Raw genomic sequence first — 27053 nt, 5'->3', positions numbered from 1 at the left:
AGTTGTATTTTTTGCATTTACTTGTTGCATTTTTTGTTGCTATTTTGCTCTTTAAAGTTTGCTTTTTTTCAAGCAAGTGACTATATGATAAATTTACTAGTTCATCAACATATTTTAGAAATGAAGGTCTAGCTCTTTGCACCTTCATTGTTAAACCAGATTGGATTTACACACTGCTAATTAACATTAGTGTGAAAAAAATTAGAGATTAAAATGTCAGCTACCCTGGACCGGTGTCTTTACATCAGAGCAATATCGATGCATCGGTTTAGAGAAAAATTCTAAACTGGTTTAACGATGTAGGATGCATATAGTGATGTAAAATACCTGGGTATTTATTTTTAGGGGTAAATACCCAGGGTATATACCCGGGTAAATACCCAAAATGGGTATTTACCTGGGTATTTATTTCAGAAATTTATATTCGACTAAAATACTTTTCTGTCTATTCCACTATGTATATATATAACCAACCATATACAAAACAATAAATTTTTGCCCAAAAATTGTACTTTTATCACATATTTAAAGAATTATTGTGTGAAACAACTTAGCAATCTAATATGATATTCACATTAAATGTGTTGGATATACCTAATCAATGTTGATAGCCAAATTTCAGATATAAAAAGCCATTCTACAAAAAGTAAAAAGCTTAACTGGTTACAAAAAAAAAAAGCAAACATCAATTTTTTTAAGGTTCTAGTCTTTACAACCCAGTAATATGTCCCTGCATGGCATAAGCACTTAAAATTCACAAAGCCACTTCTACTATTACACTGGTCCCACGTAAATTTCTCCACCATAACAAAATATTCATACTGTCTAATCCTTCCCACAATATTTTTCTTCCCCATATCCCAGTCTTTTTCCTATAATGAACAAGTTCAGTCTTCAGTTGAACACTATCTAATTTCATATGCTTCACAACTTGATAGATAAACGTTAAACCATTGGGCAGATCAGGTGGTTTCAGATCCCCGCCTTGCATCATTGGATCCAAAATATCTGCAGCAAGATGAATTGGACCAATGCCAAATTCTTTCCTTTCTTTAAACTTATATAAAATTTCTCTTTCTTCATATTTTTGAAAAGGGGACATGGGAAGCTGTTCCAGTAATGTAATCTGTAATTTGTTGAACTGCCTATAGACCAAATGTATTTGCAGATCATTTAACTCAAGAGATAAAATCAACTTCACCATTGGTTCTAAAATATGAACCATTTTATCAACATGAAGCCAAAAAACTTCATCATCTAGGAGCCTTTTCTTAAATTCACTGGACAACTGTGATTCACTGACTGTTAGAGTTTGAAGTACAAACTTGTTAGCTTTTAAGCTTTGGAAACAGTACAAATAACTGCCCCATCTAGATTTTCACTGGAAGTTTTTAAAAAGTAGCAGATTTTGCCACCTCTTGGTTTTAAATTTTGACGAACATTGCTTGTAATACACAGCTTTGTTTCATCGTTTTCACAATTTCAATTGTATGCAACAGAAAAAGTGATTTACACTGGATTTTTTTTTTGCTTATCAATGTGAAAACTGTTTTATAATTGCCACATTATCACTTAAACTGCAATTAAATAAATAACATCATAGTCTTAATAACTTCTCAGTTTATTCTTCCAAACATCCCTCATGCTTTTTTTTTTCATTTTGGATATGACTAACCTAGATTGTGACTTTGAAATCCTGAAGTTCATCATTGAATTGCTTATACTTCTCCAATTATGGCATTGAAAAGAAAGATTCTTTGGTTCACGGTGTGTTTCTTTCATAATTTCATCAAGTCTTTCAATAAAAAATATCATAAACTGTGTAATATATATGTATGTATCAGTTTTACCAATTATTTCATATTTAGATTTTTTTTTGAAAACCATATTCACTTTTTGCATTTTTTTTGTAAAATACCCAGTTTTGGGGTATTTACCCAGGCCTTGGGTAAATACCCAAAAAATATTTACCTACCCGCTGGGTATTTACCCGATCCACATCACTAGATGCATACCAGTTTAATGATGTCAGATGCACACCGTATTTTTTTCACCCTACTGGCATACCAGTAGGGCTGGGCCATGCATCGATGCATTGCCCAGGCCTACTGCGTTGTTGTCAAAACAAGGTTAAGAACTTGAATGCAATCAACTAGCAGATAAATAATGCCAACAGAAAATTGATTTTGCCTACTTTTCATATTTGATTGGATTAAACCATTAAAAACGTCATCCGTGGGTTTCACTACACTTGGGATATCAAGCTCAGAGGATAGGTTAGCTTCAGAAGTGAAAAATACAATACTTCAATTTAACGATTTCCTCAAGTTAATGATGCATTTCACTGGTCCGTATTTGACTGCATTGCATGTCTTTGCTCCTTGATTTAACAATAACTTTTTCAGACAATCGACGTTCTTGACAATCATTAAATCAGGGTTATACTGCATGTCAATATCTTGAGAGTGGGTGATACAAATACAAATACAAATAAATACAAATACAAATGTGACGACCAGCAACAGGCTCTGGGCCCAGCTAGGCTGGTCCTAGTCAATTAATTAGTCCCCAATGAAGATCAATGGCCCTCTTAAAGCTATCCACTCCCTTACTCATTACCGCCTCTTCCGGTAAGCTATTCCAAGTGCCCACGACCCTGCTAAAGTAGTAGTTTTTCCTGATTTCCAAGTTAGCCTGAGATTTAAATAGCTTAAAACAATGACCCCTTGTCCTGCTTTCCCCGCAAAAATTTAATCCATTTACATCTTTCATTTTGATAAATTTAAATAACTGAATCATGTCCCCTCTGACTCTCCTTCGCTCCAGGCTATACATGTTAAGCCTATTAAGTCTGGTATCATAATCTAAATCTGAGAGCCCCCTTACGAATTTAGTTACCCTTCTTTGAACCCTATCCAATACAAAAATATCTTTCTTCAGATAAGGCGAAATCTACCTTTCGATCTATCTCTAAATTGTCTTATCCATCTCTATTTATCTTAACCTCCCCTTCATGCTGTGCTGCAGGCACGTAGCTAGAACTTTGTTAAGGGGGGGGGGGTCCAAGATTGCACGAACTTCAAAAGAGGAGGCATGCTAAAGCAGAATTAGTAGCTGATAATTACACAAGACTAAGATAAATCCAATTAAAACTGATCATTAAAATATGATAATTAACTAAAATTAATTAAATAATTGAGATTAATAGAGTCATTAGTTAAAATTAGTTGAAATTTTTTTTATGTTAAGTGGTAAATTAATTATTGTCAGTTTGTAAATTAACATTAAACTGAAAGTTATCACATACAAAGTTTCCAAATATGGGTGAACCTCTGTCCTCCTGAAAATAAGTGATATATTTTCTATTTATAAAAAGGGCACAATAAAAGAAAAACGGAAAACGAAAACTGTTCTAGAAATTACTTGGAAAATGCATGCGATAATTTAATAAAATATTAAAGCTTTGTAATATATTTCAACAAAATATGTACATTTGTACTTATGCCATTTTATTTGAAAACTAAAAAGTCACCCGTCAAGGCATGACGGGTAAAAATTGCTTCAACTCTTCTTCATTTGAAGGAAGCAATTGCCTGTTTGGTGATATTTTGATAGTTGAAATTTTAACTCTAACACCAGTGGATTAGCCCTAAACTCCAGTAGATAGCGTTCATTGTTTTCGTTTCTTCATTCCTCTGCTATGACACAGTCTTACCAGTAAAACTGTTCAGGTTACCGGATCGAGTTCAGCCTTGTCACAATAAAGCCTTTCCTTGCATTACCAAAACATATTATCGAATTACATATCATGCGGTGGTGCGAATTCATTGTTGAAACACGCGGATTACTTGATCATCAGCATTATTTATATGAGGATAAATAAATCTATATCTATGGAGTCGAATGTATAACTATATGAATGTTACATAACGTAACCCTGTCCGATTTGAACAACATTTCAGGCAAAATCTCACAACTCTCTCAACGAAAATATTAACAAGGTTTCATTTAAAAAGCTTGAATTAGTTTTTATTTATTTACATTTATAATATTCTTTTGATAACACGAAATAGAATGATGTTTCCAATCTTATCCGTTTTCTAATTATCTTGTAGCAACCATTATATATATATATATATATATATATATATATATATATATATATATATATATATATATATATATATGTATATATATATATATTTTCTTTCTTCAGCCAACTGACACAGTGATTTCAGTTAGCTGAAAAAAAAAGAGAAGCAAGAAATAAATGGTGTTCTCAAGTGAAGTCGCTATTCCTCAAATGGTGAAAGCTGTTCGAAAAAATTTTAAATATCGGAAAAGGCGTATTGCCGTTTTTTATCATTTTTTTTTCTTTCTAACGGGGCTGTGTTAGAGGCTTTAGCCTTTTTCGGAACAAGTGCGAACCAACGATATGGCATCCAGTCATTCATATGCCACCATTAAGCCGCGGATGTGAATGTCACAGGAAAATTTGATGCCCAGTTTCCACCAGATGGAGACGCCTGATCTCTCTTCGATGCGAAACTGCAAAAGGAATTTAATTTTGTCAAGAGTATTCACAGTCAAACGACCTAAGGGATCTTTTACATGCCGATTAATGGAATGTATACCTAATGAATTAAATTAAGCATCTGTGTAATTTTATTTTAACAACATGTTGTTAATTTTAACAACAATACATATTATATTTTACGACGCAGGTAATGATTTTTTTTCTTCAATACGATGTTAGCAAAACACTCTATTACAAGAAATAGTAAATATCTTTAGCTTGAAGAAAATAAGTGTTTAAAAAAAAAGGCAATATATAAAAGAAAAGCTCAAAAACATTTACCTCGTATTCACCTTTTTTGTTTATTTGCTTGTAACGCAGTAAATAGCGGTAATTTTCACCTAGTAATTTATAGTTAAATGCACATGCCTGTTTTTTGTTACGTTTAATGCTACCTTCACAATTTACTAAAGATGGATGCATAGATGCTAATTAAATAACTCCATAGTACAAAGGCAGTGAATAATAATCAGAAAATGTATTCCAATGCTGCAATACAAATATGTTTTATAGAACAACATCGAATAAGATTTTTTTTTCGTCAATTAAAAACTTTTTCTTTTGGGATCATAGACTCACAATTCAGTAAGATTTAAAAGTAATAATATCTAATAAATTACTTATTAATGCGTTAATATGGCCGAACTTGTAATTTCATAAACTGATCACAGTAAAATATTCAAGTAATTTTCAATTTAATTTTTCTATAAAATTTTGATACCGTAAAAAGTTTGTTACATCAACTTCAAGTTTTATTTATTCATTTATTTTATTTATTTTACCTTCAAACACGAATGTTTTTTTGGGGGGGCATTTAATATGTTCCATGATCATGCTTAAATATTGGGGGGAAAACATCAGTAAAAAATCTACGTAATTTGTTACTCAGAAATTAGAGAGATGTTAAAAGTAATCTAAAAGTTCAAATAAAATTTTTATCAAAATATAAAATGAATCTGAAATGAACCATGCCAAAAATATAAAGTTAAAATGAAAAAAAAAAATCAATAATTATTTTTCTCATCCTCAAACACACGAAATGTGTAGAATTTCTTTTTTCTCTGCTGGCTTAGAATCTAAAATTAGTTTTTAAATGGAAAAACACATTAAGACGTAAAATTGCTCGTATTATCAAGAAAACTTTAAAAGGGAGCACTGTGACTTACCTAGTTTGGGTAAACTTAATTTTCTTTTGCATACAATTTTGTTCAAGATATGTTTCCTATAAGTATGACGTAGATAAAAACTGCGTGTTAAAACAGAAAAGAATCGGAAATCTATTACTGATTCACCAGGAACGCACCTCACTCTGGCTGTCTTTCGTACAACATGCGTCTACGAAATCCACGAAAATCCAAAAAGAAAAGAGAAAGAAATAAAGAAAACCACGCCAATGAGACTGTGGGATATGGCGGAAGTGGCAATAAATGCTTGTTTTTACTTTGGCAATGGCAATTTGATGGACCAAGGAGAGGGGCTGAATGTCAAGGTCACAGGACCCAGCTGATTTGAAAGTCGAAAGGGACATTTCCCCGTTTCGGGCGGAGTAGGTGACACAGCAAAAAGCAGACGAAAATTGGGAACCTGCAGTTGTTGCACGAGGTTCTCGTGTTCTGAATTGACTCAAGCGCTGAGAAAATTGCCGATTTCTGGGAATATTTAAGGGGAAAGAATGCTGCGTTTTATAAAATCATTATCTTTCGGAAAAAGTTTGTTGATGCGAGATGCAACAACTGAGAAAAAAGGAGAGGGGTCTTTCGGGAGGGGGGGGGGGGGTCCGGAAACCATGGACCCACCCCTTGGCTACGTCCTTGTGTGCTGTCAACTGAAGGGAGAGGGATACTTGCAGTAAACGTCTTCAAAAGCTGAAATTTATGAAGGAAAGTAGATGCTTAATGGCAGATTCAATGGTACACACATTCACACATATCATTGTTCAATTTTAACTGATACATATTTTATAAGAATGGAATCTAAAGGACTGCCTTGTGCTTTCTGAGATGTTTTTTCTTGTGATCAAACTTATGATTCTGTTTTTTTAACTTAGAAATTGTTTTTTTTTCTTAGGTGCTCCAAATTTAGATGAAAATGGAGACATTGTAAGTATAATTTTATTGAATATCGTAAATATGTTGATTCAATATATAAAAGTTCACTTGTTGTGTTTAGATTCTTATCTCTATTTTAATATACTTATTTTTCTTGAAAATCTAGCATAAGATCAGTTTAGTAAACTTTATCAATTATAATCTTTGATTTTTTCTGAGAGTATTGCATAACTAATTGAAGTTTTTTCTTGGTGTACAAAAAGTTTCTAGTTTTTGGTATTTTTGAAGCATGCATTCATGATGTTTTTTGCTGTGGTTGTATGTTGCTCAATGTATGTTGTGTTTTTAAGTATTTTGTTCATGTATTTTTATCTAAATTTTTCCTGCGGGTGCTAAAAAAGCATCACTAAGAATAATGTACGGCGTATGTCATCATACATTGTTTTCTTGGCGACGCTTTTTTGGGACCAACAGGAAATAGTTACTACGATATACGTATTAGTTCCATTAGAAAAAAAAAAAAAAAAATAGCATTCAAGGTGCTTGAACTCAGATTTTGGGATACCTGTAGATTTAGGGATTTTTGTTGTAGCATAGTCTAGCCGCAAACTGTACACAGACTGACACTTCTTTTTAATAATAAGTAAAGATTAAGTAAAACTAGTGAAAAACATTTACTAAAATTAATTTTGGCTAAGTTTTTTCAAGCACAGTATTAAACTTATGAAATTTGATATTAATTAGTACAATTTTAACTTGTTTTGAAGTATTAATTTACTTTACCTTTTTTATAGATAAAAGATGAATTCAGTGAAAGTAAGTTCCCATTTTTAAATTATTCTTTTTCTTTGCTTACATTATAGACTCAAAATTTCTAATTTATCTTTCTATTTTAGTGCCAGCTCTCAAAGCTTATTTGTACAGAACTTACAGAGAAATAGTATTTTATAATAAGGTAAGTTTTATTACCAAAATTAGAATAACATTATAATGCACTAAATTGCAACATAATTTCAGACATATTAATGCATTTTGACTTTGCAAGAACTCTCTTCTAGAGAGTAAAAGTTATATGCTTCGGCAATGCAAGCAGCAGCCGTCAAAGTAAAGCCTAGCTTTACTGTGACTGCTGCATGTGTCACGTTTCTCATTAAAATAAGGGGATCCCTTGTAGCATAACATCAAGACCTACCTCAAGGTGATAGCAAGTTCTTCTCTACAAACCCACTGTGCTTAATTGTAAGCAATTAAATAAGCCTATGATATTGTTGCTTGTAAAAACAATATTTTATCTTTAAATTTGAGTACTTGCTGTCTATCCTGTATTTTGCTTTTAGGCTTTTATAGTTCTTTACATTTTCCTCAATTTAGGAAAAGGAATTTTTCATAATTAAAAGTTGTTGGAATAGAGCTAAGCCTCTGTCTCTGCCTGAGATAATTATCACTTGTGTAACCCTTTTTAGGCTTTAGGTTTATCTGCAAATATTTCGTAATTTTATGCATCATAAAGTTATTCTGTCACTTCTAGTTCCCCCATAAAAGTAAATAATTAAAACTTATGACTTTTTGTTTTCTTTCATTCTTCAAACTTTGTTTTTTTTTTTTTTTCATATTTTACTCTTAAAAAATGTATATGGTTTTGAAAGTGTTAATTTTTTTTTTTTTTTTTGAAACTAAGCATGGTTTGGTACTACAAGTAGTTGATTTTGGTAATATTTTATTTTCTTTGTCATTGATTTTCAGGTTTTTACTTCTACTTACTACTGTCAAAAATCCATTTTATTTAAAATGTTATTATACAAAATTGATTAATGTGTTAAAACTTCTTCTATTGCATTGCATTTTGGATTTGCTTTGCTCATTGTATATCTTTGGGGAGGAATTACTTCTAGGTGACCGTAATAGTTTGAACCATTGGAATGTATTGATTACTAAGCAACGGTGGCCACGGTATCACAGGAAAAAGAGTGCCTTCAAACTTTTTAAGGGAGGGAGCCATTTTAGAAAGTCAGTGCTATCAGATTTTTCAAGGGGGTTAGAGGACCTTGAGCTCTTTTTTAAAGAGATGCTCCATAGCACCAAGGCACATGAAAGGATGGCACTCCTGCGTGAAGTGACTTGTGGATAACACCAGGAGTGAATTAAATGAAGAAATTTTATCGTTTAGAGATTTTCAGGAAACTTTTAGAACACTGCATTTAAAAGGAAATTTAGTTTTAATTCTATTTCTGTGAGCAAATGTTCATATTATAGTTAAAAAAGTTGAATTATTTTATTTAAACCTGAAAATTCAAATCGTTCCCTGTATTCAGCTGATGCTTTTAAGTTAGTAGCTACTTTTTTGTTATTAGTAATTACTTAATCCAAGGCTTTCATTATTTATGAAAATTATAAGGTAGTTTCAAAGAACCAGCTAAAGATAGGGTGTAGAGCAAAGTTTTGACATATGAAGCATGTTGCAACAGTTGAAGTCTCTTATGCATGTCATTTTTTGTCTGGAATGTGTTTTCTTAATTAAGTGTGAAAAAATTACAATGCTTATAAATTTTAATTGGAAAATCTGTTTGTTTTAGTTAATTAAGGAACCATCAAGGGATAAGCTTTTGCCTGAACCTTTGACTGAACCATATTATCAGCCTCCTTATACTTTGGTTTTAGAAATGACGGGAGTACTAGTCCATCCGGATTGGACGGTAAGGCTAAATTTATGTGTGATGATGGGTGTTATGTGTCATTGCTAATTTTTATTATTAGGTAATTTAATGATTAGTAAATTCCAGTGGTAATGAAACTTTAAACAGAGAAATCAATGTATTTATGTCTGTGAGCAAAACCAATTCATATTTTTTCAAAAACTGATGTGTATACTCTCAAACACTGTAGCAAGTTGCTAAAAAAGCCAAAGCGAGGGATTTTATTTTTATAACTTTCTTTTAAAGTTCAGATTTAAGAAACGGTAACGGAAGGACATTTTTTCGACATAATTTTCTCCCTATCATATTTTTCCAAAAAGTTCAGCTAAACTATGAAAGGGAAAATTCTAAAAAAATTAAAGCACTAACAAGAGTGTTAAATCATTATGAGTTGACTCCTAGTTTTTAAAAATAATTATTCTAAGCATATTAATTACATACTTGTTTATGGTAACGGAATGGCAGTAAGGGTCCATTTATTAATTACGTTAGGTTCCTAAAGGAGAAAGGGTTGGGAAAATCTCTGCGTACCCTTACTTGGGGGAGGGGGCTAACACCCATTCTTACATAAGATTTTCCAAGACGGCATTATATATTAGAAATTGTGCGGTCAAATGGTTTGACAGGGAACCTATTTCATTTGCATCTGGAAGGTAAAAAACAAATTGGGATAAGATTTTCCAAGACAATATTTTATATTAGAAATTGTGCGCTCAAGTGGTTTGGCAGGAATCATGTTTCGTTTGCAACTGGAAGGTAAAAAACAAGTTGGGATAAGCTTTTTTTTACTTGTATTACAAAGAATAAATAGTGTAAAATATAATAAAAGAATTGCACTATGTGTGGCATGTTTTACTTTTAATTCATATCACATCATATGCAACAAAATTTCTGAAAAACAGTCAGTCTAGATGATCTGTATTATCTTGTTTTAATTGTTTGAATTATTTTCTTGGAAGTTTATTAAAAACTAGTTGATCATAATTTTAAAAGTGTTACTGGTTTGTAGATTGTTTAACTAATTATGTTTGTTAAGATTATTTAAAAAGTTACTTTTAACTACTGATAAATGACATTCCTAAGACTAGATATTTATTTAATAATATAATGATAATATGTAGTTGCAGCATAGCAGCAATAAAATAATATAACTTATCTGTTGGGAAAAAAATGATTTAAACCAAACTGGGAGTGACTGAAACTTTTCTAAAATCATTTTGTTATTTCGAAACATAAAATGAAATATTATGTAAGAATAGGAGGGAGGAGGGGGGGTCTTGAAAAATCTTACGTACCATTAGATGGAGGGGGGGGGAGAGTCAAAATTGGCAAAATCATCGTTAGGTCAGGGGTGATTGTGTTCCGGTATTTTACCGGATTTCTGGTATTTTCATCTTCATTTCGGGTATCTTCATCTTCGAAAATACCGGAACTCCTATATTTTCAGAAAAACCCACTTTCATAAAATTTAGGTCGATGTTTAATGAAACGCTGAAAGTCCAAATTGAAGACGTTACGTTTGGTATAAAGCGTAAGTGAAAATCCTTGCTGTAGCTATATTATTAGAATAAATTGCTAAAATATTTATTCACCAAGATGGCCTATGGCTTTTCTCTGTTGCAGATGCTTATGTAATAGGCTTTGCAGTCCCCCCCCCCCCCCCCATAAAATGTTGAATTTAACGACCTATATATATCGAAAATATCGATATTTGGAGAGCAATATATTGTGGTATTAAAATTCGGATATCGCCTAGCCCTATTGCACAGTGATCATAATACATGCTGTCTTTTTTGCCCTAAAAATATTTATTTCTGAAATCTTTATGCACTTTCAGTAAATGAATATAATTAATGGTTAAGGATTCAGATACAGTTTAGGAAAATAAAACATTCTTTGAAAAATTTTAAGAAATGTAAAAAATTAAAAGAATTGAATTCCCTCCATGCACATGGACATATTAAGTCCAATTAAAACTTCGAGTTTTAGCCCCTACAAATAATTATGTATATAAATAATGTATGCATAGACGTAATGTGTATATATATATGTTCATCAAAACACTTTTTCTTCTTGGAAAAAATGTTCAGGTATTTTTTCATGGAGTCACAATCACCCCTGTTAGTTAATTAATGAATGGCCTCTAACAGAAAGACAAGAAGTTCAAAGCAATAAAACTTGATAGATTTCAATTTGCAATCATTTATTGAGCTACTGAAACATTCTTAAAATTCAAATTTACATTGAACTCTAGTGCATGAGCAATTTTACAATTTCCAGGTTCTTTTATTTCTCAATGATTTGATCAGAGTCAATAAAACCTTCATTTTCTTTTTCAGGGAAAATAAAAGTAATTCCCACATTATCGTGCTTTTTTAACCAAGACATTTCTATTCCTTCATCATCTTTATGAAGTACCTGTCCAACATAGTTCTTAAGTAGTTGTTTTCACTAGTGCAGCCAGAAATACCTTCTGGAGGGTTTTTTTTTAAATCAGAAATACCTTCTGAAGGGTTTTTTTTTGATCAGAAATACCTTCTGGAGGGGTTTTATGATGTAAAATACCTTCTGGAAGGTTTTTTTTTTTGATCGAAAATGCCTTCTGAAGGAGGTTTTTGATGAAAACAGCCCTTTCATATGCATAAACTACTGTTTTAGAATTTACATTTAAGTTAAAACCAATGGCTCTGGGGGATGTTTTCACCCCCCCCCCCTCACTGCGCCACTGTTTTTTTTTTTTTTTTTTTTTCTTTCCATTCAACTTACAAAATTGTTGAACGGTTTATGCATCTTTCGGCTTAGTCTCATCGTTGGTGTACTTGATTCAGTTGTATCTTCACCTTGAACATCATTCATAACAGTTAGTCTTTTCTCTGAAGTGAAGTTCTTTTTTTCTGCAGAAAATAACTACTTACTTTTTTCAAAAACATAATTTGTTACAGGTTTCAAATAGTGCATATTATGTTTGTCTCCAAGGTATTACTCAACACAATACGTTCAATCGTTCCACAGATGCTATCAACAGCCCCCTTCATTAAGGCTTCTGGCAAAAGAATTCCAAGTAGTCTTGATATTGTATTGTTCCGACATAAATGTCAAGTTTATTAACAAATATTTCTGCCTGAACTGGCTTGCTGCTCTATTACTAATAAAAGACATACTTTCTAATTGGGAAACAGAAACAAACAAGTCACGGATCAAAGCATCAATGAATGCAAAAACTGCCACTTTCCATGATCCATTTTGTGACGTATACATGCACATGCACAATTCTTTTCTCATTTAAATGCCAAATGCCTGTGAGGCCTGGACTTCTTTCTGCATTTTAATTGCTTTGCAAGTTTTTTGCAAAATTTGCTAGCACAACTTCTTCTTTTCTTTCTTCAAACAGTTTTTGTCTTTTGATGTAAGTGTGCATTACAAATTTAGATTGTTACTCCAAGAAGATCAAAGCAGTCTTTAAAGGAACCGTTGTACCCTTTTAAAGGGCGTTTTGATTTTTTGTGTCCCATTGCTTCCATTTCAAGCATATTAAACTTTGTTTGTGTATATTTAGATGTCATATAAAAATGATTTTCACAAACTTTGCAATTCTTAACATAGTTTTCACTATTCATGATAGAAATAAAATAATGAAACATTAAAAAAATAATTTTAGAATAAAAGACTGTTCAAATGAAAGTATCTAATTTTTGAATAAATATTATTTATATATGTTTTGAATTTGACTACTAACTTGAAATAAGTTTGTTATCTTATATATATGATTCTGAAATTTCAACCAATATCAGTATAGATCAATGTCCTTCTGTTACCAAAGTTTCCTTCCGTCAGTAACGAATACAATGGGGGGGGGGGGGGGGGGGGGTTCATGGTGGTCATGACCCACCCAAACCCATGACAATGTTTGAAAGTTTGCTTTAAAAAATTAAAAATTTGATCGAAATAAATTTTTTTAACACTAGAAAGACAACGTTTTCCGTATACCTAGAAAGACTAGCAGCGGTAATTTCGATCGCTACACTTAAAAATGTGAAAATGATGTATTTTCGGGATTTTTAATCATAGGAAAGATGTGTTTTGATGCATTATAAAATGATTTAACAATTTAATCATAATATAACCTGTAAATTCGTCTGAGGCAGCTTTTTTTTTTTAATTTAATTTTATGTTCTATCAAGTGAAAAGCATATATATAGTAAGTAAATGATATTGAAAATTCCTCCCCAGATAATTTAGACTACGCATCCAAACTAGAATCAATTTCAGGCAAATCCTGCAACAGTTGCAGGAATTCATTTTCTGATAAGTTTTCCTTTAGAACGGTCCTTCGTGACATCATAAAGAGAATAATTAGGCTGGACCTTTCAAGAACATCGAAGGAAAGAAACGCCTATGTTTCAAGCCAAACACACGTTTTTTTGCACAAAATAATTCCAGCACAAGTTTTTAGAATCCACCTGTTATAAATTAATCCCTTTTCAAAACCAAAAGAATATAATGTGTCCGGTCCCATGCTTTTCAAAGTCACCTTTCTCAACTTTGCCCCCTGCTTTATAACAGCAGAAAAAAAAGAAGCACGTGACCAACAGGTGTTTCGCATTTTCCTAACAGTTCAGAAAACTGCACGTGACCAGCAGATGCTGCTCAAACCCACTGATTGCAAAAGAATGCTATTCACCCTGCCAAATAATAAAAAATCCATAGTGCACATATCTGATAAGAGAAAAGGGAACAAAACCGGAAGCATAAATAACAGCGGTCAAAATGACTGCCGTCAGTCTTTCTAGGTATAAACACTTATAGCAATTGTAATAATGGGCCTAAAGAAATAAAATTTACTTTTGTGAGATCTTAATAAATAGTTAGGAAAAGTCAATAAAGGGAAAAGAGTTTTAAAATAAAATGCAATAAATATGAGCATTTGAAAATCGTTTGCGGTCAAAATGATCGCCTTCGTCTTTCTAGTGTTAATTCAATTTTTTTTTTGGGTATTACAAGAAAGGAGGGAGGGGAGTGTCATGAGGGTCACGACCCCCTCCCTTAATCTTTGACAATACTTTGTAATCGTTATAAGGTTCATTGTATTTTAGCAGTGAAAATGACAGCTGGAAAAAAAAGGAAACCTGAACATATCATAAGATAAAGTCAATAATTTTTAAATTCCTTTTTTTGTGGCATTACATGCAGGGCTCATTTTCGTCCTACTTTTCCTACTATTCCTACTTTTTTCTTCTTAAGTAGGAAAAGTCCTACTTTTCAGCAAAAAATTCTTACTTCTACTTTTTAGCTTGATTTTCCTTTAGAATTTAACTTGAAATTCTTTCAGAAGACTTTAAAATTGATATGATTTCAAGTAATTTGCATTCAGATAATGAAAATTTGTTAACTGAAAATTGCTTATATTTCATATTGAATTTATTTCACCAAGTTATACATGCTTGCAATTTCTTCTGAACTCTACTGCTTGTATTAAGAAACAACTCTGGTTTTTAAAAACTATATAATAAAAAAATCCATCGATGTAAATACAAACTTTTAATAATTATACTTGATTATGTATGTTTTTCTTTTTCTTTCTTTCTTTTTTTTTTTTTTTTTGTCCTGGTATATACTGTAGTTATTATATTTGAATTTCAGTTTGAACTATAGTCAAAAAACTGAATCCTCTCCCACTTTTTTTTTTTTTTTTTTTTTTTTTTGTTTCTGTGGCATTTTCTTAAACTTCAAGAGTTTTGTAAAATAGATATAATTTTCAGTACCACAGAATAAAGCTTAGTCCAGGGGTCCTTTTTTTTTTTTCTAAAATGCAACTCTTCAGAAATTAAAACAAAATAATGTATGTTTTCCTTTGTGCAAGGTAATAAAAATGTAAGTTTTTTTTTTTTTTTTTTTGATTGTAAAATCCAGTTGAAACTTTGACAGGAAAATTCTTATTTGTTTCATTTAATTTTGATTTTAGTATCTATATTAAACATTTAAAGTGTTAGAATTAAAAAATTCCTTCTAAAAATTTTAACTTCTGTAACTAATCATGTCAATTACAAAGTTAGAGTGTAAAATGAACAATGGAGCTGCACATTTTGACAGCATTATATCCAAGATTCCTGACTGAATTCTTTATACTGTGTTTGTATTAAGTCACAGTTAATTGAATTTATGTTTGTTATCTATTTTAGTATCAGACAGGTTGGCGGTTTAAAAAAAGACCAGGCGTAGACTACTTTTTACAGCATGCTGGGCCACCTCTTTTTGAAATAGTTATTTATACCAGTGAACAAGGTTTTGTAAGTATATTTTAAAGATTTTTCTCAAGATTTTCAAACATTAGTCATTAGAATCATAACCATTTTACAACCCACTTAAAAAAATATATATAATATATAATTTTGCTAAAATATTATCTGCTTTTTAAGAATTGAAATATAGCATAAGACTGAAAGATTATTTTTTATTTACTTATTTCTTTATTTTTCAGCAAGTATAATCTAAATTTATTCCGTAAGTTAGAAACGAAATTTTTGATATTCCTGTTCAACCAGGGGATTTATTTTATCTGGGGTGAAAATTTTTGGCAGATCTACGATTCTTCCCTTCTGTACAGTCTCTTGAAGAGACCATTTTCCGCTCCTGAAAAAAGTGGTCATTAATGGAGATTGGTCACTCTTAGAGGTCGTTTTTAGCCTTTTCCCAGTAAAAGTCAGAGAAAGGAAAAAAAAAAAAGCATGAAAGAAGGCTTAATGCATCTTGTAAATACCATGAAAAACAAAAAAAGTCAAAAATAAATAATAAATTTTTGAAAATTGGAAAGTAGGGTATTGAGATGGGGAAAAATGTCTGTCGGTCTGTCCCCCTGCCCCTCCCTTAATAACTTTTGAGTGAATAGTCCGATGGAACAAATATTTTTTTGTTCGAAAGATCTCGGCAAGGACACCTCATTCCTGTATTTCACTTTTTGATTTGAACTTTTTCGTTCAATTTTAAACAGGTCAAAAAAACTTAACATTAGCGCCTACGGAGAAATTCAAGGCAATTCCACAAACTTAGAGGCGAATTTGCTTCAAGCAAACTTTGTAGGAAAAAGTTTTGACGAAAAATATGTATATAAAATATCTTTTTGATTTGAACAATTTTCTGGTCAATTTTGAACAGTTCAAATCTCTTAACATTAGCGCCAACAGGGAAACTGAAAGTTAATGTACATTCTGCACTTGAAGGCAGATTTACTTCAAACAAATTTTTTTGGAAAAAGCTCTTTATGACAAACTTCCGACTCCAACTCCTGTGCCCGACAATTAGTCAGACTCCGACTCTGACTTTGTAGCTTTGGCAAAAATTTATACACGGAGAAAAATTACTGACTCCGATTCTTGGATATTCGACTCCTTTATCCCAAAATAACTCTGACTCTGCAAACATTGGCAGAGTTGCAGACTCTATGGGAAATGACTGATTCCAACTCCGAGTCTTTGAATTCCTTCAGGAAATCAGGAACCTTCGGCTCCTGAATCTGACTCTTTTATCCCAAAATGAGATTGACTCCGACTCCGCAGCCATGATTTAACTGTGAAATAATTATTGTTAATATGACTTGTTTTTATTTTCACTCTAAAGTTTAAATTCATGTATTCAATTTTCGGCGTATAAACTCGAAGTCATTTATGTTTCTACATATGTGCAGACGTTTTTTTTTTTTTTTTTGACATCATGAAAATTATTTTTTTAAGTTGAGATTTTATTGTTTTTATTTGTTTTGGAAAGTTTGTTTTTTCATTAAAAAAATTATTTTTTAGCAGCAGGGGAAAAACAAAAGATTTTATGATTAATTATTATTTTTTTCTTTTTGAAAGTAGTTAAAGATTTTTTTTAAATAGAAAAAAGCGTATTAGCTGCTTTGTTTAAACGGTGCTGCTATTTTATTTGTTTGTTTATTTATTTATTTTTTTACACATCTAATTAAATTTAAGATGAGTAAGGCATATATTTAAGATGAGTAAGGCATATTTTATCCCTAGAAGTCTACAGATTCTGCTTTTACAGTGTGTAAATAACAATATATATTAAGGATATAAGAGAAATCTTAATTTTTCTTCTCTAAAATTAACTTCTTACATTATTTTTCCATTTAGGAACTGATTTGCTTTAAAATGTGAGAAGAGGTTTATTCTGCTTCAGATTCTTTGCGTTCTCTAAACCAATTTTTGTTTCTAGTTCAGCCTTAAGCCACAAAAATTAATTATGTTATCGTGAGTGCAATCTGAGTACTAACCCCTTATTCTGGTTTATTTCCACTTTCATAAGAAGCAAGAGGAGACAGATTTGTGTCCAGACTAAAATGTTTTATTGCTTTCTTTTCGTTATCTCTCTTTCGGTTTTATCTTACCGAAAACTCCTTCATTTTGGGTGCTCAGTTTTTCATTCTTCTGGTCATTTGGAGAGGTTTTGATGGTTCCTCCCCCAGAATTTTTATGGAGTAGATAAGGAGGAAAATCCCTGCCTTAGAAAATTGGTCGGTAATGTAATGAGATGGTCGCTCATAGAAGTTTCACTGTAGTTCTGCTTTCCTCTTCTGCTTCTTCTGCTTTCCTTCAAAAAATGCATTTCAAACCAACTATTGTTCTTAGAAAATCTACCTGTTGCTAGCTCCAAAGATGCACCCAGATAGAAACAAAATCTAAACTATTGGATTTTGTTTCCCTCTGGGTGCATTTTACAAAGGCATTTAGAGATTTAGCTGGCCTATCTCCAGCTCCAATAAAAATGACTATATGCTGCTTAATTCCTTGTCACAATTTGTCATGGTAGGTCATACCTACCATGGATGAAAAGTTAGTGAAAAAGAAGTAGTTATTTATAAAAAAAAAAGTCAAGGAACCCAGCAGATTTGGAATAGAAGTTTAAGATCTACGCCATCAAATAAGTAAAAATTCACATAAGAAAAAAAAAAAAAAGGCTATTCCAGCAAGTGCTGAATTTCAACTCTTTGCTACATCCTGCTACTAAAACATCAAAAATTTATGGTTGTTCAATTATTTTCCACTAAAAATAAATGTTTCAAAATTTTAAAAAAGATAGTGTAAAAATGATGTAATATACATATGAAATGAGTGCTGTTTTTATTTGCCTTTCAATCAGTGTGTGAATGATTTTTCCTCTCCTTTGTTTATATTTTATTCAACCATTTTTGTTGGTTTGTTGATGTAAACAGTTAAATTATTTTCCTTTTTTTACATCTGAACTGTTTTCGCAGTGGATGTTACATTCCTCCCCCTCCCCCTTTTTTTAAATCTTAGTTTTATGTATGTGGGAGCATGTTAAAATGATGTTTGCCGTTGATCCTAAAAAAACTAACATTTGGTTGTTTAAGAACATCACATCTGAGGCAAAATTAAATTTAAGTCATTTTAATTTATTTTCTTTTGAAACAGTTTCAGTTAGTTGCCTTTTCAATAATCTGAGTTTATTAGTGCTCAGTTTTGTTAATTAAGGAACTGGACGTACCTTTTAGCCATTCTGCTTTTGTTCAGCTTGTAATAATAGGCAACATTTAAAGATGTTAGGTAAAGTTTTAGAGCTGATCAAAACTGAAAAAAGAATGTTATTTAAAGAAAAATGTGGGACTGAAATGTCCAAATAAAGATCATTTAAACAAAAAAAAAAAAAAAAAGTTGTTTTTGTATGCAAGAGTACCAAAATTCAAAACTGACTGGCTTTTTGGAGGCATTAATTTTTTTAAATTAAAATCTAGTTTTCAATTGAATTCAAATTTACCTGAAGTTGAATAACATTTAGGAATTTGTAACCTTATGTGGGAATTTAGTTTTTAACTAATGATTTGTATTGCCCTATTATTATAAAATCATACATATATTGTTTCTCAAGGGTTTTTTTGGGGGGGGGGGAAGTGGTATACCATAACTTCCTTAATACTTCATAAGTAAAGCATCATTTTAAAAAAAAAACCTCCAGCAAAAATAAACAAATAATTGAGATTTTGGCTGTTTTTTTTTTTTTTTTTTTGTGAAAAATTACTCCTAGGAAAACTGGATTTTCAATGAATTCATTGTGCGAAATTGCAGGCTTTCACTTTCGTTGTTAGAAGGCATACCTGTGCTGACATATAGAGTGCAGCAGTATGGTAAGATTAATTTCGCTGCAGGAAAAGTTTATCAAATTTGTCTCATAAGTCCAAACGCAAATGCTTCACATAGGCAAGCCAGTTGTCCCATATTTTGGTTGCAATTTTTACTGTAATTGTCTCGAACAACTTTAAAAGCTATGTAAATAAGCCATTAGTGCATACCTAATTTTGATTTTACTGCCATTTTTAATCTGTTTTGAGTTATGGCCCTGTTATCGAGAGTGTGCACACTTGTTGTGTATTAAAAATATTTTTGTAGCAATAAATTTAAATTCTTTTGTTTATGTTTTGCAATGGATTTTCATTTTTCCATTTTCTACTATAGAATTGATAATTCATTATTCTATTTTTATTGCTATTTTCAATTTCAGACAGCTTTTCCTATAATTGATTCATTAGACCCTAATGGATACATAATGTACAGATTATTCAGAGATGCTACGAGGTACATGAGTGGACATCATGTAAAAGTTAGTGGATTCTAATCAGCATTTTTCTCTTTTATAATTAAAAAGTTTTTTGAAAAATATAATTCACTTAATATTTTAGGATTTATCTTGTTTAAATCGAGATCTGTCAAGAATCATATATGTAGATTGGAATGAAAAATCATTCCAACTTCAACCCAAAAACGCTTTGAAATTGAAGCGGTGGAAAGGAAATGATGATGATAAGACATTATATGACTTGGCAAATCTATTGCGTGGTAAGTTTTTTATTTCTTAAGAAACAATAGACTACTTTATTATGATTTATATCAACTTACTTTATAAATATATTTTGATTAATGATTTGTGTTTTTTTTTTTTTTTTTCAATTTCAACATGAGAGTATTTTAGAGTGTTCTTGATGAATTTTCAATATGAGTTAATAATATTTTTAAGGTCCCCAAAATCCACATAGATTAGATTTACAGATTTTATAATTTTTTTTCTTTTTAACTGTTTTTAAAATTAACTTTGCCGGAAATCAGCAGTTGTTTTAGAAAAAGGTTCATTGTTCCAAAATTGTGCATTTGCTTATTAACAACATATTTCTGGGGAACAGATTTAATAGAAGTATGTGGTAAAATAAATATTTTCTAGTAATTGTTTCTTGTTGTAATAATTGTACATTAATGTTATCCATATATCTTTTATACAATTCATAAAAATTAAGCAAATAAAGCAACATGAAAGCTTTTCAAGCAAAACTATTAAAGGTTTGGCATGAAAGTTATTTTGCTTTCATTTCTTTCTTTCCTTTTTTTTTTAAAGAATATGTTGTTTTAAATTTCTTTTCAAAGTTTAATTTCTTGCCCAATACTTACATGTGAAGTCATCTACAAACTTTAATTTATATCCTCTTCATTTAAGATCTTAAGTTAACTGCATCCAAATGGAATTTTCTGAGAATTGGGGACTCTAAATTTAAAAGTATTATTTCTATATAATGCCCCCTTCCCCTCCCTGTGTAATCTTCTCAGATTCTAAAAAGAATTGCTTACCAGCAGAACCACATTTAGGAAATGCAAGCCCCTCCAAAAATTTTGCCACTTAATTCTCAGACGTGACTTTTTAGACCTTCCTTATAACAATGAAATTGCATTTCATTGTTGTAAGGTTTTACTGAGTATTGTGCTGTAGTGTATCATGTTAACATGACTGAAGAAAAAATGCATTTTAAGAGTATTCTTATAAAATTAGACTTTTTTTTTTTAAATGAACATAAGTAAAAACGGTATTAATGGTTGAAATTTATGATTTGCAGCTATAGCCACAAGTGAAGTTGAAGATGTACGAACTGTTCTCGAGTATTATAGCCAGTTCGATGATCCAATTCAAGTATTTAAAGAAAATCAAAGGAAACTTCAGGTTTGTATATGAAATAGCTTTATAGCAAAATAAGTAGGTTCTGAATGTTCAATGTGTTGTCATTTCAGCAGACAAGAAATTCATAAATCTTTAGCATTAATTTAAACAATACAAGGTTTCTTTATATTTTTAAAACATTAATTCGCTGTAATTTGCCACATATAAATTATCCCAGGGACAGTTTTGTTGTTAGTTGCTCATAGTGTCAGTAACATTTTTTTGTTTTTATATTTTCAATTCAAAACAAAAATGATAATTCATTGCTAATGAACTAGAGTGACTGCTCTTTCCTGAATTGAGTGCTAGAAAATCAAAGGTGCTATTATACGCACAATTATATTTCAAAAACCCTGCTTCAAGTTAATATTATTTCCTAATTGAATCGATTATTTCAGAAAGAGCATAAGTCCAACTAAATCAACTTTCCAGGAATCAATAAAAAGTGATTATTTCATTCAGAAATGATCTAAATTCTACATTTTTTTTTTTTTTTTTTGACTAATCTAGGCACAAGTTGGATCCTTACCTCACTTTAAATTATGTTTCATTTCATCACTGAAATTAATTAAAAATTTCTTTTTAATTTGGACTCTTGTCCTTTCTGCAACAAATATCCTGAAAGATAAGTTTAGAGTGATGAAATTGGAAATCAAATGAAACAGATTTGTTTCAAGCTGATTTATGATAGTAAAAAATAATATAACTAAGTGACAAAAATAATTAGTGAAGTCTGTATCCATAAATTCATTATCCTAAGAAAATACATAATATGTTTTTCTCTTTCTCTCGTCTTGTTTTAGTGAAATAATAGTCTGGTGTAAAAAAAATTAAAAAAATCTAACAAACTGAGTTTTACATGTGTATAAAACTATATTCACGTTTATATTCATCGAATACATCTTCCATAGAAATCTTTTTTTCTATCCTTCTGCCTTCTCGTCTAGTTTTGTGTACAAAGTTCAATGTTCATATTAGTATGACTATGTTAAAAATTGCACTGAATAATCATCTTGATATTTGTTATTTCTTTCAACAAGATGAAAATTTCCCCTTTATACTCAGTATTGGCAAAGGTTGTTCAGCCGACAAGCTTTACTTTGCAATATTCTCTTGAAAACCGTTTATAAAATAGCTAGCCTGAAACCGTTCCTTCGAATATTCAAACACCATGAATGTTGATAGCTGAAAACACTTGTCGCCCAGTAGAATCTTTTTCCAAAATCTCAATTTGGGAGATAAATCCTCTTGAAAAAAATGAAGGGCACCTGTTTTAGCAGTTACAGATTTTATTGTTTTCAACAGATGAGACGGTGAATCTTGATGTAATTTCAGAACTTCACTTATAAGGATGGAATTTCCCATGGTAATAATCTGTCATATTTGTTTAACATTCGTTTTACTGACCTAAAATACTGGTTGCAAAGGACAAACAAACGTCCTCTCAGGGGAAAGTCATCAACAATCTGGTTAAATTTCTTCAGTGTTATTTTTAGAAAAAGTCTCCTGCAGTGCTTTCTGAATGCTTTAGTCTCTTTTTTTCCATTTCTTTTGAACATTTTAAACACACACACACAAAAAAAAGAGACCCTTTATTTGTTCCAAATAATATGTGTTTAGAAATAAATTATTTTTGTTCTGTAAATCAAAAGAATAGAAAGTCATTTCAGTCTAGTACAAAATTTTGCAATAAAGAAAAAAAAAAGAGAAGAAATCTGACACACTTGTTTCTGGCAGGTCACTCAAACATTGGTTGCCCTTAGTCGAATATTTTTATGCGTAACTTCCTCTTTTTGCAATGATAAAAAGGTTCTTTATAACCTGGAAATAAGTCTGCAATTGAATTATTTTTGCAAATTTTGTGCTGTATTACTGTTGTTATCCTTTACATCTGTGTGATGATCACTAAACTAAACTAACTACAACTAAAAATCAAGGAAATTTTTGGAGCTCAATTTAGGAAATATCAGGGAACTTTTTTTCCTGGATTTGTTACCACCATGGTTTTGTTCCTTATTTTTGTAGTCTTTTGGATTATCCACGATAGTTGTACCTGTTGCTTCTTTGGATAATCAGGAGTTTAAGGTAGGGGAAGCTGCTGTACCTATGGACAAAATTTACTTTTCAATTTTTGCTGGTCTCTGGGAATGGATAATCGATCGGAAAAGATTTCTAGCTGAATCTACAACTTATCATCTAATTTGGCAATTTTTGTCAGGTGAAAATCTCAAAAACAATTTCTTAAAAACCACCTTTTTTGTCCTAAAAATCAAGGAAATTTTTGGAGCTCAATCAGGAAATATCAGGGAACTTTTTTTCCTGGATTTGTTACCACTATGGTTTTGTTCCTTATTTTTGTAGTCTTTTGGATTATCCACGATAGTTGTACCTGTTGCTTCTTTGGATAATCAGGAGTTTAAGGTAGGGGAAGCTGCTGTACCTATGGACAAAATTTACTTTTCAATTTTTGCTGGTCTCTGGGAATGGATAATCGATCGGAAAAGATTTCTAGCTGAATCTACAACTTATCATCTAATTTGGCAATTTTTGTCAGGTGAAAATCTCAAAAACAATTTCTTAAAAACCATCTTTTTTGTCCGTGGGTACAACAACCCCTTCACCCCGTGGACAGGTGCCTTTGTATCCATGAATATATAAAAAAAATAATATATAAATAGGTCTGAGGAACTCAATTATACTCAATACATTTTCATAAGCCATTTTATATTGAAATACTTTGCAAGCATCCATTGAAAATAACATTAAATAAAATCTCCAAGAGAAATTAAACTTTGAAAATTAATCGAAGGGTTTTTTTCCTTTTTTTAAATTTTCCTTAATCTTTAACATCAGTGAACTCTTTAAAAAATTTATTTGTCTTAAGAGAGTTAATGATGTTATGAATAATTAATATGTTTTTAAACAAAAAAATAACTAGATTCATGATAGTATGGCTCTCTATGCATCTACATAACTTCCAATTTATATACAAATTGAAACCTTTAACCAAAATTAACCCACCACAAAAAACTCAGTTTAAATTAAACAAACAAAAATCGAAAAAGTTGATTTCAAATGAAAACAGGTGGAATTGACAGCCTGTAGATCCTACAACAGGTGGGTGTTACTTCAACCCAGAGTTGGGCAAATTTTAATTGTATGGACAATTAAAGATTAACAATTGATCAATTGTAATTGTGAAAAATTACAATTAACAATTGATCAATTGTAATTGTGAAAAATTACAATTAACAATTGATCAATTGTAATTGTGAAAAATTACAATTAACAATTGATCAATTGTAATTGTAAAAAATTACAGTTAACAATTAATTAATTGTTAATTGTAGTTTACTGCAGTTAACAATTAATTAATTGCTAATTGTGGTTTACTACAATTAACAATTAATTAATTGCTAATTGTAATTTTTCACAATTACAATTGATCAATTGTTAATCTACAGTTAACAATTAATTAAATGTTAACTGTAAGTGTAGTTTACTACAGTTTTCAATTGTTTTGTTAATTTTAATGTCTGTCTGGCAAGGGTGTGTCTTGCTCGCTTAAAAGTTTGTTCGCGTCCGTAGTTGCGCAAAGGCTTAACGTATGTACACAGCATTGTAACTGAGCAGGAAGGAAATAATTATGCTCAGAATCTTCTAAATTTGATGATTCTTCATCTTCAACATCTGATTCAGAAATGGCTTCTGTCGGCTGAGAGTCTAGCACAACTTCATCTGTAATATTCATATTGATCAATTTGACACCGAATATTTTGAAAATCTTCACAAAATTACTGCCATTACCAGTCACCGATGCAACAATTTTATTCGTATTGAGGCCGAAATCACCGTTAATTTCTTTAATTATATCTAATAGTTGATCGTAGCTGTGGACACCTTTGAATCGTTGACAAGCTAACGCCACAGAAACTCTGCGTAGATCATTTGTGATCCAGTGTGCTGTAACTCCGATGAAACTTCTTTTTTTACTGGACCAAATATCTATTGTTGTGCACACATAGGGAACTTCCTGTAGTTCCGACTTTATCTTAGCTACTTGCATTTCGTAGTGTTTTCCTATACAACGTCCTAGTGTACGTCGACTCATTACAGTTAGCCCCATTTCTGATATTTTCAAGTTCATAAACATTTTAGAAAAATTTGGATCTTCCACTGCACGTGATGGAATCATAGAATGTATAAAATATTTCAAAATATTTTCATCGAATTGTTCTTGTGTAGTTGTATTCTCATTTGACTTACTAGTTTTTCCAGTTTTTATTTTAACAATAGTATCATTTTTTTCCCGTACCTCACTTCTCTGTTTTTTTGAATATGTTTTGTACTCTTCGATTCTTGCCCATGTTTTCGCTTCAGGTGATTCAAAAAGTTCGACGTGCAATTATGATAACCTTTAACTTTAGTTAATACATCTCTTGGACATTTCATACAAAGCGCTGCGATTTTATTACCAGTAGACTCTTCGGGCAAGAATTTAAAAAATGTTCCATCAAGTAGGAGAAGTCGCTCAGGCGAAGATGATGAAGACTCGGCGGTGTCGGTTGGTGGACTTGGTGGCACTGGCAAAATTATTTCTAATGACTCATTATTGTCCGAAACCCGAAAAGTCATTGACATGTTACTGCCTTCGTCCATTTCGTTTATCGACGCCATTTTATTTTATAACTTTAACCCGCAACAGGGGAGAAGACACATGCGGTCTCACACACCGCTCAAAAGCTTATCCTACCACCCCTATTTCATTTTCAGTCCGATTGAATGGTTTCTCCCAATAGCTTTTTCTTTTGTGACCTTGAACACCTCCCTTGCTTTAAATCAGCATCTTTTTGTAAGAGCTTCTAGTTTAAATTTCAATTGCATTCTTTAGGCTGTGAGACCTCACCTCCCCATTCCCTTCAGTGCTACAATTTCCGGCAGTGGTAAACATGGCTTTTAACGTTGGGATGCGGAATAGATGCAAAATTTTCTAGATGTGGTTGATAGTTTTTAAAAGTTCGCACAAAAATTACGCAATGAATGTTCTAAGGACATTTAGGCCGAATGTTTTTCGGAAATACGACGCTATACACTACAAGTTAAGATGCTGTCAAAATTTTCTCTTAATGTGATATAATCAATTGTTGTTGCCGTGAGCCAGTTAAGGTGGCAATTTTGGATGCGCTGGTTCACTTTTTCAAAGTCCGACTTCCACAGTACACACATGCAGGGCCTAATTACGTAAAAGGAATTTTCAGAGGCCCTAACATGACTGAAAATATATGCTTAACAATACCAGCTTCTGCGTTTAACAGCAGTTTTAAAGAGATTGCTAACATCAGAGCTTGCCAAATAAAAATCTTTGGAAGAATTATATAATTAAAAAAGATATATATTTAATTTCATACATTTAAAGACACATTTAATAAAATGTGGTCACAAGTTAAATTTTCAAATGTGGGATTTGGTTCAACTCTGTTTCAATGTATATTTATGCCACTTAGTTTCTTTTGTGAAGTGTTAAATTTCATTCAATTTCTTACTGCCATTATTTGGCGAGAATTGCTGTACAACAACTTCGGGGGGGCGAAATGAGACCGAGCTCCCCCTAATTTCAAAGGTTAATCGGGCCCTGCATACATGCCATAAGGACCCGTTTATAGGGTAGGCAACCATTTACAGCACAGAAACACATTCACACAAAGAAAGGACAAGGACAAGAGAGAGAAAGTACATCCATGCCCA

The 27053-nt window shown here is 31.4% G+C and overlaps 1 protein-coding gene across 1 annotated transcript in view; it reads left to right on the top strand.

Annotated features, from left to right (window-relative positions):
* The window catches only part of LOC129222783 (mitochondrial import inner membrane translocase subunit TIM50-like), a 41103-nt gene that overhangs the window by 2872 nt on the left and 11178 nt on the right, over positions 1-27053 (top strand). Inside the window, exons 2-9 of the mRNA XM_054857322.1 lie at positions 6644-6675; positions 7419-7440; positions 7521-7579; positions 9198-9317; positions 15497-15604; positions 19830-19928; positions 20008-20164; positions 21208-21311. Of these exons, the coding sequence (XP_054713297.1) occupies positions 6644-6675; positions 7419-7440; positions 7521-7579; positions 9198-9317; positions 15497-15604; positions 19830-19928; positions 20008-20164; positions 21208-21311 (701 nt within the window). The remainder of the gene's footprint in view (positions 1-6643; positions 6676-7418; positions 7441-7520; positions 7580-9197; positions 9318-15496; positions 15605-19829; positions 19929-20007; positions 20165-21207; positions 21312-27053) is intronic.

Source organism: Uloborus diversus, chromosome 5 (assembly GCF_026930045.1).
Source record: "Uloborus diversus isolate 005 chromosome 5, Udiv.v.3.1, whole genome shotgun sequence".
In the NCBI taxonomy this organism is placed as follows: Eukaryota; Metazoa; Arthropoda; class Arachnida; order Araneae; family Uloboridae; genus Uloborus; species Uloborus diversus.
The sequence above is the reverse complement of the archived record's forward strand: the minus strand, read 5'-3'. Positions and strand labels throughout refer to the sequence as shown.